Genomic DNA, 17,603 nt, shown 5'->3' with positions numbered 1-17,603 from the left:
GAACTGTAGGCGTTACGTGACAGCCCGGAGTGGTCATTCTTGCATTACGGCATGGCGGACTAGAGATGGCTGGGGGACTGCCTTGAGTCCAGCTGGTCTCGCTCTGATCTGTGCACTCCAGAATCTTCTGAATAATGGGTCTTAAACACTCTTCGGCCCATCTCAGCTCAAGAGATGTCAAAGGCACTCCATGGCTGACCTCGCTGAAACTCCCACCCGGGCTTCATTTTCTCTGTTCACGTTGGCCTCTCCACCTCCGCATGGCTTCCTATCACATTAGTCAAGCTCCTGCCTTGCTCCCCAAGTAATCGTGGCTTGGATTAAATGTCTGTTCTATGTGCGTTAGTCTTGACTGCCCAATGTGATTGTACGCTCTCTGAGGGAAAGGATTTGTCTTTTAAAACTTCTCTTCTTGGGACCTCATGCTAAACATGTGGAAAACGGCCAAGGCCGGCCGCCTGACTCCAAACAGCACCTGCCAAGGTGAAGTAGTTAAAAAGGGGCTTGGAATTGAGATAATGATCCTGGAATCAGAAGTTATCTTCGTGTGGTTTTTTATAATGACAATGTTGATAATAAGGCCTCCTGATAAGATGGTGTAGCACAGTTCAAAAGCTCCGAGTTTGAATGCCAGTTCCGTCACATATTGACTGTGTGACCCTGGGCAGCGCACTGAGAGCTACAGTTTCCTCCTTGTGAAAGAAAGGTGATCACGGGGACCTCAGAGTGGTCATGAGGATTAAGTCACACACCAAAAGGAAATGGTCTAGCACAGTAAATGGCTATAACAGGCATTCGATCCACTCAGTACAGAAAATTTAAAATCTCTATTGCTTTTTAAAAAGATGTTTCTTTATTTTGAGAGAGAGAGAGCATGCGCACATGAGTGGGGGAGGGGCAGGAAAGGGAGGGGAGAGAGAGGGAATCCCAAGCAGGCTCCTCAATGTCAGTACAGAGCCCGATGCAGGGCTCGATCCCACAAACCATGAGATCGTGACCCAAGCCAAAATCAAGAGTCGGACGCGTAACCGACTGAGCCACCCAGGTGCCCCTTTATCACTTTTTATTCTACTGGCTTCCTATTTTCTCCTTTCCTCAGACCAAAATGATAATTTTACCTTTCTTCAAAAGGTGTTTGAAATGAGGTATTTTCTGACAAGAAGAAGTTGGTAGCATATTAACAAAAGATTTGTCTTTCTTTTTTGATAATTATCTGGATCATAAAAACCAATAATAAAATGAAATTACCTTTAGGTTTAGGCTGGGAATCAGGAGGAGGAGGAAGGGGAGGCTGAGAGAGAGTCCTCAGATTGCTGGTAGAAACCTGACCCGCTGACCCTGTATTGAGCACCCATCAGGAGGTCTTGGTTAGCAAAGCCTCACTTAAAGGATTCCTGCCCCGGTTAGCAAGGACGCTCTAGAGTTGGGCTATGAGTTTCCATGGCAGAGCCGTAGCACTGGCTCTCCCACCCACTGGGCTTTGCTGAGGATGGTGTGGCCAAAAGAAGACCACCAGGAACCAGAGCATCAAGACTGAACTTTATTTCACCCAGCAGCAGAACAGTAAAATGGCATTCTTCTCTGTAAATTGTATCCCATCTTGTCCTTCCACGCAGGGCTGGTGATAGGGGTTGTTGGGGCTACTGGGCCAGGCGTGAAGGTTCTGCCCACTGGTCAAGAGACCTCACTCCCAGCTGCTGGCTCGGCCCCTGCCTCCCGAGGTCGGCCCATGTATTCGCAGGGCCTTAGATGCCTCTGTAAGTATAGTAAAACTCTGTTAATCTGATATCATTAGGTAAAAGAAAGGTGAAGCCACCAGTTGACAAGACGAGACTTTTTCCTGACATCATCGGTTCTTTATTTAAAAGTACAGATGATATTTGAAATGAAATAAAAACTCGGAGGTTCAAATGCATCCAATGAATCAAAGTAGCAGGGACACATTCATCCACAGTAAGCGCAGCCGTTTAAACCCCTATCTTGTCTCCCTAGGCAAAAGCATAGCAAGGCTTAGAAAATAAATGCCTCCTCGTGGTATAAGGCACTTGGAGACAATCACATTGATCATACTGTTCTCCTTTGCAAAAATCAGTACCTTCAATGTCACAGCAAAAAGATGATATGATCATAAAGGGAGGCCAGAGAGGAATTTCCTCATAAAATTTCTGAATGAAATTTGCATCACATCTTATGATATTCCCTTGTCAATGATTAAACAAAGGTTTTCCTTGGCAAGCCTGCCTCTATATTACTTCTTCTGCTTTCCATCCTTATCACTAAACTCAGAGCTGCTAAAAACTAAGGATTACTCGATGTGGTCTGGACAACAAATAAACAGGCAGAAAACTCCTATTTGAAAGCCTTGTTGCAAAGGCTCCTTAATGACTAAACGGAGATTATGGGCTTACAGGAAACACTGTCACCCAGAAAGAGAATTATCAGGACAGCTTTTTCATGTGGGAGTAATGTAACTAGCCCTTTTGGAAACAGAAAATCAGTTCATCTACTTCCGCCCTATCCTCTCTTTGGCCACGCTGGCTTTCTTTCTTGTTGTCCCTCTTAATAACCTCTGGAGGTTTTATTATTTTTATTTTTTTCCCATTAAGAAATTCAGCATTCAGTCTCTTGACTTCCCTTATTTGCACTTGTGCTCAGGGATCAGATGCCACACTTTATTCAGAATGTCACGAATCTTTGTATGAAAATCGATGGCATGCATTTTAAGGCACACATTCGTCATCAGAAAAGCAAATTGCCACAGGCCGTAAGGCACATCAGTTTGTCCATTTTCTGTGCTAGTTAAGAAAACTTCTGAGGAAGTCCCAGAGAGGATTTAGGATTCTGCACACAGTTTTATGTCATCCAGAGATTGACGGTGTCCCCACTGGGAGTCTCACCCCTTCTTTCTAGGCTGTTCTGAAGCTTCATGGCTCTCAGTGCATTGTATCAAGATATTTAGACAGTGGAGGGAAGGAATGCTGACATGCTAAAGAAAGACTCATGGCTGCATAAATTAATGCAAAGCATCAGAGAGATCAAAATCATGAAACTCTTTGATTTCCACAGTTGGATTCATTCCATTAACTGGCTTCCAGGGGCGTCCGGGACATTTGGGGGAGGTTTTTTCTGGAAAGTCAGGTATCAGGTTAAATGAAAGGCTATTTTTTTCTATCTGGATGTCAGGGATCCAATCATCATCACTCTCTGTGGGAGTTGGTGGTGTGTTAGACATCACAGCTGCAATGAGATCTGAGTCCTGAAAGTCAGGCAAGGTAACTGCTATACCTGGCTGGGCTAGGGGAGGGAGGGGTGTTGGCCCTTCTGTCTTCTCTTGTGTCTGTGCAGAAGAGGTAGTACTATCTTCAGAAGAACTTGCCAAATGCTCTATTCTCCAACCATTGTCCTTTTCATTGTCTTTTCTTTTATTTTTATATTTTCCATGGCCATGACCATGCTCATGGGTATGTCCATGGGCTAGGCCACGTCCCCTTTGATGTCCATGGCCAAGGCCATGTCTCCCTTGGTGTTCAAGATCATAGTCAAGTTCCTGTCGATGTCCATGACCAAGGCCATGTTGCTGTTGATGTCCATGGCCAAAGCCATGTTGTTTTTGATGTCCATGGCCAAGGCCACGTCCCCTATTGTGCCTATGGCCTTGGTCATGCTCATGTTTATGGCCATGGCCAAAGCCATGTTTTATTTGCTTTCCATGACCCCAGCCATGCCCACGAGTGGGTCCTTGTTCTTTTCCTGAATCCTGCTCTTCATCTTGTACAGATGCCATGGAAGTGTGGGGTGGACTTACAGTTGTTCCTTCTTTTGTTTTCTCCACTTGTACTGATCGGAAAGGTGAAAAACCTGGAGGCCTTTTCATCAATGTGGTCTAAACAGGAAATATTAAGATGAATGCATTACTGCGGAAACCATACTATCAATGAAGACAGAAGGGACTGAATTTTGGCAATGCTATCTTGGTTTACAATGGGGCAAGTCTACCAGACTTTAAACACTATATTAATATTGAAAAGAGGTTGAAATGAATATTTTTTCCTCTTTTGATTGATTTTATAATTTGTGGGTATTGTTCTTAATCATCTAAGCTGGAGAGTTTTTTCTTCATCTGGAAAAGCTGGGTGGTTGAACTACATGATCTCTAGCGTACCTTCTAAGTCTATGATTGTATAAGCCACAACACATTATTTATTCATCAATACTGTTTCTTTCAGCACAATTACTGTCTTTATCCTAAAAGGTCCTATGTGGGCTTGCATGAGCTGAATATCTAGGGAGCGTATATCCACAATTACTTTGTTGGACTGAAACACATTAGGACATGTTCACAAGCTTGAAATGCAGTCTTTGTATAATGTTTGTGTTAGGCTATATACGTACATACACATGGCAAAAACCCAAGTCAGAAAAAAAGTGAGAAGAGGCTGAATGCATTGAAGATACGGACTTGTGGGTTATTTCTACCTACAATTCTACAATTTCACTACCTGTGAGAATGTGATGGTTGGAGGCAATGTCTGGCGGTGCAAAGAGCATGGTTTTGGGCGTCACACCAGTCAGACCCTACTAGTTATCAGCGTGACAGTGAATAGGGTGGGTTCTTATTTGATCTAGATTTGAATCCAAGCATCGCGGGCTTCACTTCTCCCATCTGTAAATAGGATGATAATAGCACTTGCCTCATAGAGGTGTCAGGAGGAAAATATGTGTGAAGCTCTCACTACAGAGCCTGGGACAGAGATGCACTTGATACTGTTGTTATTCACCCTAGGACCTCAGCATCTTTGTAATATTTAGTATCATAACCTTGACATGGGGAAAGTCTCACTTACCTCCCAGGGATCTTCTACAAATTAAAAAAATGATGCAAACCAGTGCTTCCCAAACTTGAACATGGGTATGAATCCTACAGCGATCACGTTAAATGCAGATTTTGAGTCAGTAGATGTGGAGTGGGGCTGAGATCTGCATTTCTCCAGAGCTCCTTGGACATTAGCAGTGGGCACTGGAGAGCTGTGCCTCGTCTCAGGCACGCCTCGAAGGTACACAGTTTGTGTCAACTCTCCCAGCAGGGTGTGCACTTTGCCAAGAGAGTACGCACTGACAATGGGATGCTGACAATGCATGACAAGTAGTTGAGAGGGCTGCTGCTCTCATTTCTAGCCATAAAGAGATCAGCACAGAAATGTGAGAGTTCTCCCCATTTTAAGAAGATAGTCTCCCAATTCACTTAAATAATGGTTTATTTCCAACCCCCAAATAGGACTTCAGAATGAGCAACATTGACCCAAGCTGACTGTAATGAGAATCATACCTCTCCCTGTGATTGACAGTGGACAGTAGGGTAAATTTTCTTCTCCCAAGGTATCACATAAACTTCAGCTTTACAGTCTAGAATTTTCTATCCATGAAAACAGAAGTCAAAAGAGAGAACAGTGTTATTCATGAGATGCTTAAACAAGTATAACACATCAAAAAGGTTTCCAAGGAACAAGTATACAGTTGTGTTACTACTCACTCCAAATTTATTGGTATTGCAACTTTCTGTCAACTCTTCGTTACTTTCCTTGGAGCACGTGGTTTCCCTGGCTGTGAACTCAATAGAAAATTTCTTTCCAGCCACCACCTGGAAGATTAGCACAAAGGAGGAGCCTGATTAATATTGTATAATAAATCATATGTTTTTACCCTAAGGACTTTTAGGGAAGAATATTGCCATTTGAATTATATACTGACCAAATGAGAGTTACACAGAAAAGGACAAATGTTTGACAACAAAACTTTCAATCTGTATGCATGTGAAAAATATTTGGCTAATGGCTAGTCTCATTTCCTTTTCTAATGGGGGGTGGAAGCAAACTGTAATTTCTATTTTTATATTTTTCTGAGCTTTATTGTTCAACCGCTGCAAAATTCATGAATGACTCAAGGGTGCAAGTTGTAATGGAATCTAAGAAAAGTAGGAAGAAAAACTTAAACATTTTCTTTGAAAATACTGAGAAATACTGAGTTAGTACCACCATAGAAATTATGGAATTAGAAAAATTATTTGCATTTTTGAGCTTCCTTCTCTTTCTTTTTGATATTAAGAATTTGGGGTTTAGTTTGTTTATTTATTTATGTTGAGAGAGAGGCAGTGAGAGGGAGAGAGAGAATCCCAAGCAGGCTCCATGCTGTCAGTGTTGAGCCCAGTGCAGGGCTTGAACCCACGAACCATGAGATCATGACCTGACCCAAAACCAAGAGACAGATGTTCAACCGCCTGAGGTCACCCAGGCACCCCCAAGAATTTGTTTTAATCTCTATCAACAGCATTAGTCATTACACAATGCTGTCTTCCATTAAGCAATTTATGGCCCAAATTTTTTTTCAGTCTAGGAGAGGCACAATTTATTTACAAAATAAAATCATGTTTTTAAACCACTCTGACTTTAACCAAGTCCCAAGTGTGGCTTTTTAAGTCATTTTAAAATGTCATATCTTATACTTATTCTATCCTTGAAAAATACACGGCATAAAAATGTTTTTATTAGGTATTGAAAAGTTGGTGTGGTTTCTAGACCAAGGTATTTGGTATTTAATTCTAGTATTTAAGTGTGTGTGTGTGTGCGAGAGAGAGAGAGAGAGAGAGAGAGAGAGAGAGAGAGAGAGAGAGATTATGTAGCCATCAAGAGAATACATCATGCATATCTGTTGACCTGGAGGGATGACCCTTAGTGAAAAAAATGAAGTTATGGACTGATAGTACAATCCAATTTTTATAAAAGCAAACGTCAACAGCTTCCCTGTCTCCTTATACTTTGTGAAAACATGGGGAAAGCATGATGGGAGGCAGGTGAGGAAAGCAGAATTGTAGGAAGAACTAAAGCTCCTCCTCCCTCTTTCCTGCCATGGTCTTGCTGGGTAAGCATGGTTAAAATCTTAAGACAAATATAATATTTAACTTCTAAAACTCCAAGTGTATGTGTAAGTGGTGAGGAAGGTTCTAAGAGAGTGTTAGAGTCTATGCTTTGGTGGTCATTAATTTTCTTGCTCATTTCAGAGTATACTTTGATCCAATTTTTTGGCCTTAGGGTTGATCAATGTGATGTTGCCTTAGAAAGTTGCAAACCACAGTTGTAGACCCAACTTTATTCAGGGTCCAGAGGGAGGACCTTCTGTTTGAGGGCCTCAAGGTCACATCCATATTGCCATCATCATCAAGTATCATTCTTATCAGAAGTCTTCCTGCTTAAATCCATCCTGCCCAAGTTTTGCTCTTAAAGTGGAGAACACTATATAGCAATATAAGTTCCATATGCATTTTAAAAATTAAATTAACAAGCTAGAAAGATATAAGTAAATATTCATCAGATCTCAGGATGAGGAAGGTCTTTCCTAGGTGAAAAGCAGAGGAAGGAAACCTAAAGGAAGGAAAAAACTGTCTAAATTTGACTATACAGAAATGAAAACTGATTCTCAAAAATCACCGTAAGCAAAGTAGCAAGGCAAACTGGGAAAAATATGATGTAGGATCAATATAAAGCCCAGCGCCAAAACCAATGTGCAAAGGACGTGAATAGATATTTCAGAAAAGAAGTTAAAATGGTCATTTGTCCTGGAAAAAAGCATTTACTTCATTAGTAACCAAGGGTATGCACCTTAAAAAAGCAATGCAACATCGTTTTTAATCTCCCATGTTGGCAAAGATGAAAACCAGCGATGATGCCTGGTGTTGGCCAGGTGTGGGGAACATGCAGCCTCGATGACTGCTGGTAGGAGTAGAATTCAAGACCATTAATCAGTGTCTAAATACCCAGCTGACGTGAATGTAAATTGGCATAACTGCCAATGTTTTTGTAATTTGGCAATTTGCATCGTCTTAGACGTATACGTATCCCTTGACATTTCTAGGACTTTGTCAAAGGAGAAGTTCCTTAATGTGCACACACAGATCCTTGACGTATATTCGTTTGAGCAGAGGCAGGGAGGAACACTGATGGCAGCGGCAGCAGGGGTGAGGCAGGAACAAACAGCACGTGACAGAAACCACAGCCATTCACGTGTGAAAAATAGAGGATTTAAGAAGTTCTCGGTTTCTGAAATATGACACCAGCTTGAAATGGACATGCATTCAAACAGGACTAAACATGCAAAGCCAAGGCAAGACTAAAACCGTAAAATAAATCTCTAGCAACTTGGCAGGTTGGTCATTTGGAGGTTGGCTCTTAGCAACGTCATCTTAACAATAAACTGGGTTTTAGTAAATTGGCTGCTTCCATCAAGGCTGTGCCTCGAAGATCTACGAGCAAATTCTTCTCTTTCAAGGCAAACAGCAACAAAGATTAATTTCTTACAAGTAAGTTTGAAATTTTCACAACATTCCCGATTGATCTGGCAAAAGAAGGGATGTGGGATCCCTTCGATTCACAGCATTACCTGGTGGTGTTCCCTGGCATCCTTGCATACATCTAGCGCATACACGCTAGAACGTTGATGTGCTAATTTACAGAGAGAATTGTAACAACTAAGACAGCTATATATTCGCGCTTGGGAATTAGTGATTCTCTCCCTGACAGCAGACCTCTGGCATGTAATAAAGGGCAGAGGACAGTGCTACTACGGCAACATTACGAATAAGGGACATTCACAGGGAAGCAGAGATGCAAATTGCAAAGGAAAGGTGACAAACAGGAGTAGCACAGATTGCTATCTTCCCCAAGTGAATCTGGTGTGGGCCACGTGCCAGCGAGACCAGGGAGAGGGTAATGACATGGAGGGGGGTGGGGGGGCAGGAATAAGTGCCTGAGTAGGAGACAGATCAAAGGGTCAGGTTTGATTCACTTTAATACCATTCATTTAGGGGTTTTCTTCCGGTTATAAAAAAAAAAACTAAAACAGGAAATTAGAAGGATGGAAATAAATAGACCATTGGGCTGGCGCCTAAAAACCACCACTGTGAATAGCGTGAGGCACCTGTTTCTTTTCAGCATTGTTTTCTGTACTTTAAAAAAAAAATTTTTTTTTAATGTTTATTTTTTATTTATTTTTTTTTTATTTTTTTTTTCAACGTTTATTTATTTTTGGGACAGAGAGAGACAGAGCATGAACGGGGGAGGGGCAGAGAGAGAGGGAGGCACAGAATCGGAAACAGGCTCCAGGCTCCGAGCCATCAGCCCAGAGCCCGACGCGGGGCTCGAACTCACAGACCGCGAGATCGTGACCTGGCTGAAGTCGGACGCTTAACCGACTGCGCCACCCAGGCGCCCCTAATGTTTATTTTTGAGAGAGAGAGAGAGACAGAGACAGAGTGTGAGCAGGGGAGGAGCAGAGAGAGAGGGAGACACAGAATCCGAAGCAGGCTCCAGGCTCCGAGCTGTCAGCACAGAGCCTGATGCGGGGCTCAAACTCACAGACCGTGAGATCATGACCTGAGCTGAAGTCGGACGCATTATCAACTGAGCCACCCAGGCGCCCCTGTTTTCTGTACTTTTTCAAAGATGAATGTGTGTTCAGTTTTATGGCTTCTTGTTTTCCACTGCATATTTTAACACAGGTCATTGCCCACACGCCAAGAGCGTGTCAGAAAGATACTTTAAGCTGCTGCTTATTTGCTCCATTTGAAGGGCATGCCAGGGGCGCCTGGGTGGCGCAGTCAGTTAAGCGTCCGACTTCAGCCAGGTCACGATCTCGCGGTCCGTGAGTTCGAGCCCCGCGTCGGGCTCTGGGCTGATGGCTCAGAGCCTGGAGCCTGTTTCCGATTCTGTGCCTCCCTCTCTCTCTGCCCCTCCCCCGTTCATGTTCTGTCTCTCTCTGTCCCAAAAATAAATAAACGTTAAAAAAAAAAAAAAAAAGAATGAAGGGCATGCAAGACGTATTTCATCACCTCTGTATTATTGATCATTTTGACAGTTTACCTTTTCTTTTTGGCTTTTATTGTTAAAGCTGCAACGAATATCACTGTCCATAAAGACGACTTCTAGTTTCTATTTCTAGAAATTCAATTACTAAGTCAAAAGTATGAACTCGTTTTTAGTGATATCTCTTTCACCAGATTATAAAGATCATGTTGGCTTGCTGTAACAGTTTGGTTTTATTTTGATGACTTTTCTTTAGCTGGTATTTACGGAAGCCAGTTTTGAGGTCTACCATAGGACTCTGTTCATGAATACATTGGTCATAGGTTGCTGGAGTGGAAGGAATTTGGGATCTATTAATCCAGCCACTCAATTTTCAGATGGGGCCACAAGGGCTGAGTGAGTCTGAGTGGCTGGCTATGGGGTTGCTGAGGACATTGGTGGTGCTGTGGTAAAGCTGGGTCTCTTAACCCCTGGACCAGGACACTACTTAGCCTCTATTGACAGGGCATGGAAAGAGAGATGAATCCCCAGAGGGTACATTTGTAGGAGGGAAGGGTCCCCCAGGTAGGGGAGAAATGACTTGGGGGTGAGGGGGTGAAGACAGCCTGGGCAGTGACAGATGATGGGGCTGAGCCCAAGGCACAAAGTGATGCCACCGTGAGAGATGAGCCCAGAAAGGCAAAGAATGACTCTTGCTTCTCCTAGCACTGAATTTTGTTAATTATAGAATAGTTGTTAGTATTTAGAGAGCGATGGAGAGTTTGAAAAGTGACTGACATATATGTTCTTATTTGATCTTCACCCCTATCGTTTACAGAGAGAAAATGGAGAAAATGTTCTAAGTGACTCTTCCAAGATCACTCACAAAGAAGGCAGCGAGGTTGGGACTTGAAATTGAAATCTCCCAAATCCTGTTCACCGTGACACTGGTTCTCAATGCAGAGCCAAGGACAGTGGTAAAATTAGTAAGCAATTCACACATCGGCTATAAGATCACTATTTTTGTAGCATAATTTACAGACCTGTACTGTTGCACTTTTCACGTGGTCAATCTTGAAATAGAACGTTCCATTATTCTCTGCATTAAGCTTTGCAGTGGAATGATTCAGAGCCACCTCCAGCTCTGGGCTGTTGACAGGTATCTCTTTGGGACAGCCAGGGCAAATACTGGGAGGCGGTTCTATAAAATCCTCTCCTGAAAAAAAATCAGCTTTTAAGTCAGCGTGTCACTGAAGGAGAAGTGTAGCCTACTATCTCCCCTGCACATGACCTGCAGGGTCATTTACAGAGGATCACATGACAGCCCAAGGCCCAGGAGTGAGTGGGTGGAGGTCGTCTGTCTGACCTTCACCTTACTGCCTCTCCTCTTTTCCTCTTCTCAGAGCCAAGTGTGGTTAGGGGAAACATTCAATCAGGAGACACTAGTGGCTCAATTGATATGCTGTACTTTTCCTAAGTTTTTGCATTTGTCATTGAAACTGCAAAAAGCAATGCTTCACTTAAAGGAAAGATTCTCTAGTGGGAAAAATCTAAGTCCTATTTTTCCCGGGAGCAGCTAGCTTCAGTCATGCTTCTCATCAGGAAATGTATACAACTATCTTCCGAGGATGGGAAAAGCTGACTCTTGACATAAGAAATAAGGACTTGACCATAATCTTGGCAGTATTTCCCTTTCCCTCCATTATAACATGTAGGGGGGAAAATCTTTAATTGAAAGGCTTATTTTTACTCTGAGTGGTCAAAAATGAGATGCAGCTTTCCCCATTTACAGCACCTGATTTTAGGGACATCTTGTACAAGGAAACTGGCTGGTGTTGTACCCAGAGGCCAGCAATTTCCCCTTTTGCCACGACATTCCCTTCCAGCTACTTCCAGAGCAGTCTCCCCTATGCCTACCGCCATACTGCTGGGCAGAGATGGGCTAAGTTGTTCTCAGTAAACCCGCTGGTCATATAGACTTTGTGCCAAAGACAGACACCAAAGCACGAGTTCTGTGAAAAGACCTAGCTAGTTGTCCGCGACCAACATGCAGCATAGAGCACTAGCACGCATCAGCTCCTACCTGGATAGAGTTCACACTTCTGCGACAAAGAAGCAATTCTTAGCTGCAGATCCACGTGTGCGTGATCTGTACATTCACCGATATCCTGGTTTTTAAAAAGGACATAGGTACATAAAGTTAACACATGTTTAAGAAGCTTTAAATAAACAACTAGTATACTAAAAATAGTATATTGACTTTACAAATCATCACAGAGAGAACCAAAAGGAAACACAGTCTGATCGCAAAGGGAGAATAAAAAACAATTAGTTAACAGCATCAACAATGAACAGTAGACACAAACCCACAGAAACATGAAACGAGATGATAGGAATACCTAGTATAGAAATAATAACCATATAAATGAATGGATAAAATTTTCTTTTAGAAAGGCAAAGGTTTTTAGATTAAGTTAAAAACAAAATTAATGTATTGCATCTTCAAGTATAATTTCTGATCATAAAAAAAGAAAGGTTAAATATAATGAATGAGCAAAGCTGTAGCAGGCAAGTATGACAAAAAAAAGGAGCTAAAATATAATTAATATTGGAAAAAGTAAAATTCAAGGTAACAAAAAACCTCACAAATGTAGTAAAAAAGATTATTTTATTTTTGTAAAAGATACAGTCTAGAAGCATGGGATCAAGATACATAAAGCAGAAAATGTATAGGAATAGAAATGGATAAAAATCATTGTGGTGGGAAAATTTAATGTACAAGTATAAACCTAAGACAGGCCAAATGGAATAAATAAATAAATAAGGTCACAGAAGACTTGAGTAACATAATAAAGATTTATTTAAATCATAATTTCATACAATACACATGATTTAAAGTGACACTTTCATAAGTATGATGCAAAATTTTTAATCGCTTCCATTCTAGGTCACAAAAACGGCTCAATAAATTTAGCAAATCAAAAACAATACAGGCCATGTTCTTTGGCCTCAGCACCAAAAGGAAAAAAAAAAAAAAACTCCCTGAAAATTAATGACATAAATTTAAACAAATAAACAACTTGGAAATATAAGCACATTTGCCTAAATAGGCAGGGTTCCTTGGATAAGGAAAAAAGTGAGAGACGAAAGAAGAAAAATGAGAATTCCGCATCATATTGCCAGAGCACCATTTAGAATTAACTTGTGGCTTTATATGCTTTTGTAATTTTTTTTTAAATTTTTTTTTTCAACGTTTATTTATTTTTGGGACAGAGAGAGACAGAGCATGAACGGGAGAGGGGCAGAGAGAGAGGGAGACACAGAATCGGAAACAGGCTCCAGGCTCTGAGCCATCAGCCCAGAGCCCAACGCGGGCCTCGAACTCACGGACCGCGAGATCGTGACCTGGCTGAAGTCGGATGCCCAACCGACTGCGCCACCCAGGCACCCCTGCTTTTGTAATTTAAAAAGGGAGATGAGAAACAAACAAAACAACTCCAAATGTAGGTGTTTCTCTCAAGAAATTCAAAAAGGAAACAGAATAATAAATAGGCTCAAGGAAAATAAGAAGGAGAAAACAAGATAGAGCCAGATTATAAACTTTTCAAAACTGATAAGTTAGAAAACAGAAAGCACTAGCATTAAAAAATAAATCCAGGGGCACCTAAGTGGCTCAGTCAGTTAAGCATCCCTCTTGATTTTGGCTCAGGTCATGACCTCATGATTTGTGAGACTGAGCCCGCATAGGGCTCCCTGCTGATAACTAGGAAGCTGCTTAGGATTCTCTCTGTCTCTCTCTCTCTCTCTCTCTCTCTCTCTCTGTCACTCCCCTGCTCACTTGCTTGCTCTCTTTCCCTCTGTCTCTCAAAATAAATAAATAAACATTTTTAAAAAAATCCAAAAGATCACTCTTGGGGTAAGGAAAAAAATCAAATGTATATGAAAGGTAACATAGCAAAGTATACAGAGAAGTATAAAAACATAACAGAATATTATAAACAAGTATATGATCATTTAAATCCCAAAGAAATAGATACTTTCCTCAAAAACTATAAATAACCAATATTGACTTAAAAACAAGAACAGGGGCGCCTGGGTGGCGCAGTCGGTTGAGCATCCGACTTCAGCCAGGTCACGATCTCGCGGTCCGTGAGTTCGAGCCCCGCGTCAGGCTCTGGGCTGATGGCTCGGAGCCTGGAGCCTGTTTCTGATTCTGTGTCTCCCTCTCTCTCTGCCCCTCCCCCGTTCATGCTCTGTCTCTCTCTGTCCCAAAAATAAATAAACGTTGAAAAAAAAATTAAAAAAAAAAAAAAACAAACAAACAAGAAGAAAACTTGAATAGACCAATGACTGGAGAAGAAGGAGAGAATGCTATTCCTAGTCTAAACTTCCATTCTACTTTCCACCTCCAAATAACAGAGATGTTTTATGGATGAATAATTTCAAAAATTAAGGTATATATATTCCCATGTTATATAAACTGTCTCTGAATACAGAAAATAGTGGCAGAGGTGCTTGGCTGGCTCAGTTGGTGGAGCAGATGACTTTTGATCTCAGGGTCATAGGTTCAAGCCCCACAATGGGCATAGAGATTACTAGAATAACATAAATAAACTTAAAAAAAAAAAGAAAAGAAAATAGTGGCAAAGTATTTTCATTCTGTAAAACTGTAATCAAGATATTAAAACCTAAAAAAATAGAACACACATACAAACACACACCCAGAAACTGTTAAGCCACTTTCATTTGTAAATATAGATGTAGAATTTCTAAACTAGAAATAGGATCCAAAAGCATATTTAAATAATAATTAACACTAAACACATAGTGAGCTCAGTTTAAGAATCTAAAGATCGCTGTTAGGAAAGCTGTCAAAACAACATAACAGATTAAATTAGAAAAATTTAATATCATATTTTAACATCTATTCTAAAGCTAAATTCAATACCAATTCCTTATTTAAAACCAAACCAAAACAGAACAAAACTCTTTAAAGAACAGGAATGTAAGGATGCTTCCTTAACATGACAACGAATGTCTGCCTGGAACCCACAGCAAAATAATGACAAAATTCTAGAGGCTTTCCAAATAAAATCAGGCCTAAAACATGACAGTGTGTAATCACCATCTTTTCAAAAATTATCTCTGGCTATTTGGGTCAATTCATTGAGACATAGAACAAAAAAATAAGCATCAGAAAGAAGAAAATAAAGGTATTTTTTGCATAACATATTATTGTATGCCTGGATGAAAAGAATCAATGAGAAGCTGTTAGAGCTAATAAGAATTCAGTGAAGTTGCTGGATATAAGAAAAATAAATAAAAATTGATACAGTTGTATATATAATAACTTATTTAAAAGAGAAAAAGTAAAAACATAAGGGTTTAATTCCTAATAGCAATAACCAACAACAAAAAACAAAATGAATCTAGGATTATCATTAGTGAGAAATATTCTAGATATATATACAGACAAAAAAATTACCAAAAATTATCCATATCCCCTACAAAAAAGACAAGAGGGAAATATACTAAGATATCTTTGGATGTTTGGGCATGTGTGATTCAGTGTTATTTTTTTTTTTTTATGTTTCTGCATTTCTTAAAGTTTTCTATATATGTATATTCCAATAAAGGAACATATATATAATGTCATATTTTTTAAAGATACAGCGAACACCACATTCACGATATCTTAATTTTGGATGGGGTGAGGAAGCTGGAAGTAGCCCAAAGGTTCTCAATTCTATCGGCATATTTAGTTTACGTGAGCAGATTTTAGATCATTCTGATTCCAGGGACACACCCAGGCCAATTACATCAGAACGTCTGGGGGAATGGCCTGGGAATAGGCATTTTTTAAAGCTAGCTGAGTGATTCTAATATGCAGCATGGCCTGCGAACTACTTATGAAACCTCTTATGTGGTGCTTTTCAAGCTTTAGTATGCAAACAAATCACCTGAGGATCTTGTTAATATGCAGATTCTGATTTAGAAGGCATGGGGGCGGTTGAGATGCTACTTTTCTAACAGCTTCCCTGGTGATGCTGATGCTGCTGGTCGTTGTAACACACTTTGAACAGCAAGGCCTTAAACTATACCAATGTGGGCAGAACACTTCATTTCTATTTCATGCCCTTGAGCTATACTAACACCTCTGTGAGACAGGTGTTGTTCTTCTTCACTCTTTTAAAAATTTTATTTTATTTTAATGTTTGTTTTTGAGAGAGAGAGAAAGAGAGTGCAATGAGGGAGGGGCAGAGAGAGAGAGATAGAGAGAAAGAGAGAGACAGAATCTGAATCAGGCTCCAGGCTGGAGCTGTCAGCACAGAACCTGACTTGGGGCTTGAACCCACAAACTGCGAGATTATGACCTGAGCCGAAGTTGGACGCTTAACCAACTGTGTTCTTCACGCTTTTATAAATGAGGAAGTGGAGGCCCAGAGAGGCTGAACCAAAATTCTGATTGGCTTTGTGGCTCCAACTGGCCTTTGAGTATCTCTCTTGTTGCAAACAGAAAACTAAATTGAGGCCTTACAAATAGATGCAGAAAGATTAAAGCTAGAAAGGATGTAGGCTTATGTAACCTCAAGCCGTTAACTAAATGTAAAAGCAGGAGGTGTTAATGGATGCTTGAACGTCAGACTTGAATCAAACTGGCAAAGTTAAATAGTAGTGAGAACATATCTTTTTAGAAGAGTCCTCTCTCTTTTTACTGTTTTTTTTTTTATGGTAAAATAGATACAATGTAAAATTAGCTATTTTAACCATTTAAAAATGTACAATTCAGGGGCGCCTGGGGGGCTCAGTCGGTTGAGCGTCCAACTTCGGCCTAGGTCATGATCCCGCGTTTTGTGCGTTCGAGCCTCACGTCGGGCTCTGTGCTGACAGCTTAGAGCCTGGAGCCTGCTTCGGATTCTGTGTCTCCCGCTCTCTCTGCCCCTCCCCTACTCACACTCCGTGTCTCTCTGTCTCTCAATAATGAATAAACGTTAAAAAAAATTTTTTTAATGTACAATTCAGTGGCATTAATTGCATTCAGTCGTGTGCTGCCATCACCACTGTTTCCAAAAATTTTCATCACCTCAATAAACAATTATTAAACAATAAATCCCCATTCTCCCTCCTCCAGCCTCTGATAAACTCTAATCTACTTTTTGTCTCTATGAATGTGCTTATGCGAGGTATTTCATATAAGTGGAATCATACATTTGTCCTTTTGTGCCTAGCTTATTTCACTTAGCATGATTTCAAGGTTCATCCACGTTGTAGCATGTATCAGATCTTCTTTCCTTTCTATGGCTAAACATTTTCCATTGTCTTATCCATATATGACATTTTGTTTACCCATTCATCTATTGACGGACCTTTGGGTTATTTCCACCTTTTGGCTATTGGGAATCATGCTACAATGAATATTGACATCCAACTAACTGTTTGAGTCCCCGTTTTCAACTCTTTTGGGGTATACGCCTAGGCGTGCAGCTGCTGGGTCATATGGTAACTCTATGTTTTTCTTTTCGAGGGACTGCTAAACGGTTTTCCACAGTGGCTGCATCATTTTGCATTCCCAGCAGGAATATGCGAAAGTTCTAATTTCTCCACAGCTGCCTCAATACTTGCTATTTTCCAATGATTAAAAATTATAACCATCCTCTGGGTCTGAAGTGGCATCTCACTGTGGCTTGTATTCACATTCTTCTGATGGTGCTTATTGGCCATTTATAGTTTTTTTTTAGAGAAATATCTTAAAAAAATTTTTTTTTAATGTTT

The 17,603-nt window shown here is 40.7% G+C and overlaps 1 protein-coding gene across 3 annotated transcripts in view; it reads right to left on the bottom strand.

The window, feature by feature from the left end:
- Positions 1–1,521: 1,521 nt before the first annotated feature.
- The window catches only part of KNG1 (kininogen 1), a 29,272-nt gene continuing 13,190 nt past the window's right edge, over positions 1,522–17,603 (bottom strand). Inside the window, exons 6-11 of one of the 3 annotated variants that reach the window (XM_040481039.1) lie at positions 11,914–11,998; positions 10,874–11,046; positions 5,531–5,638; positions 5,327–5,413; positions 3,806–3,883; positions 1,522–1,755 (exon numbers count right to left, since the gene is read on the bottom strand). In XM_040481039.1, the coding sequence (XP_040336973.1) occupies positions 1,675–1,755; positions 3,806–3,883; positions 5,327–5,413; positions 5,531–5,638; positions 10,874–11,046; positions 11,914–11,998 (612 nt within the window). In that variant the 3' untranslated portion in view covers positions 1,522–1,674. Of the gene's footprint in view, positions 1,756–1,832; positions 1,989–3,805; positions 3,884–5,326; positions 5,414–5,530; positions 5,639–10,873; positions 11,047–11,913; positions 11,999–17,603 lie in introns of those variants that run through there. The other 2 variants (XM_040481040.1, XM_040481041.1) reach the window with 2 other exon arrangements.

This window comes from Herpailurus yagouaroundi, unplaced genomic scaffold (assembly GCF_014898765.1).
Source record: "Herpailurus yagouaroundi ecotype Mexico unplaced genomic scaffold, PumYag 159, whole genome shotgun sequence".
NCBI lineage: Eukaryota > Metazoa > Chordata > Mammalia > Carnivora > Felidae > Herpailurus > Herpailurus yagouaroundi.
This window is presented reverse-complemented; position numbering and strand designations above follow the sequence as displayed.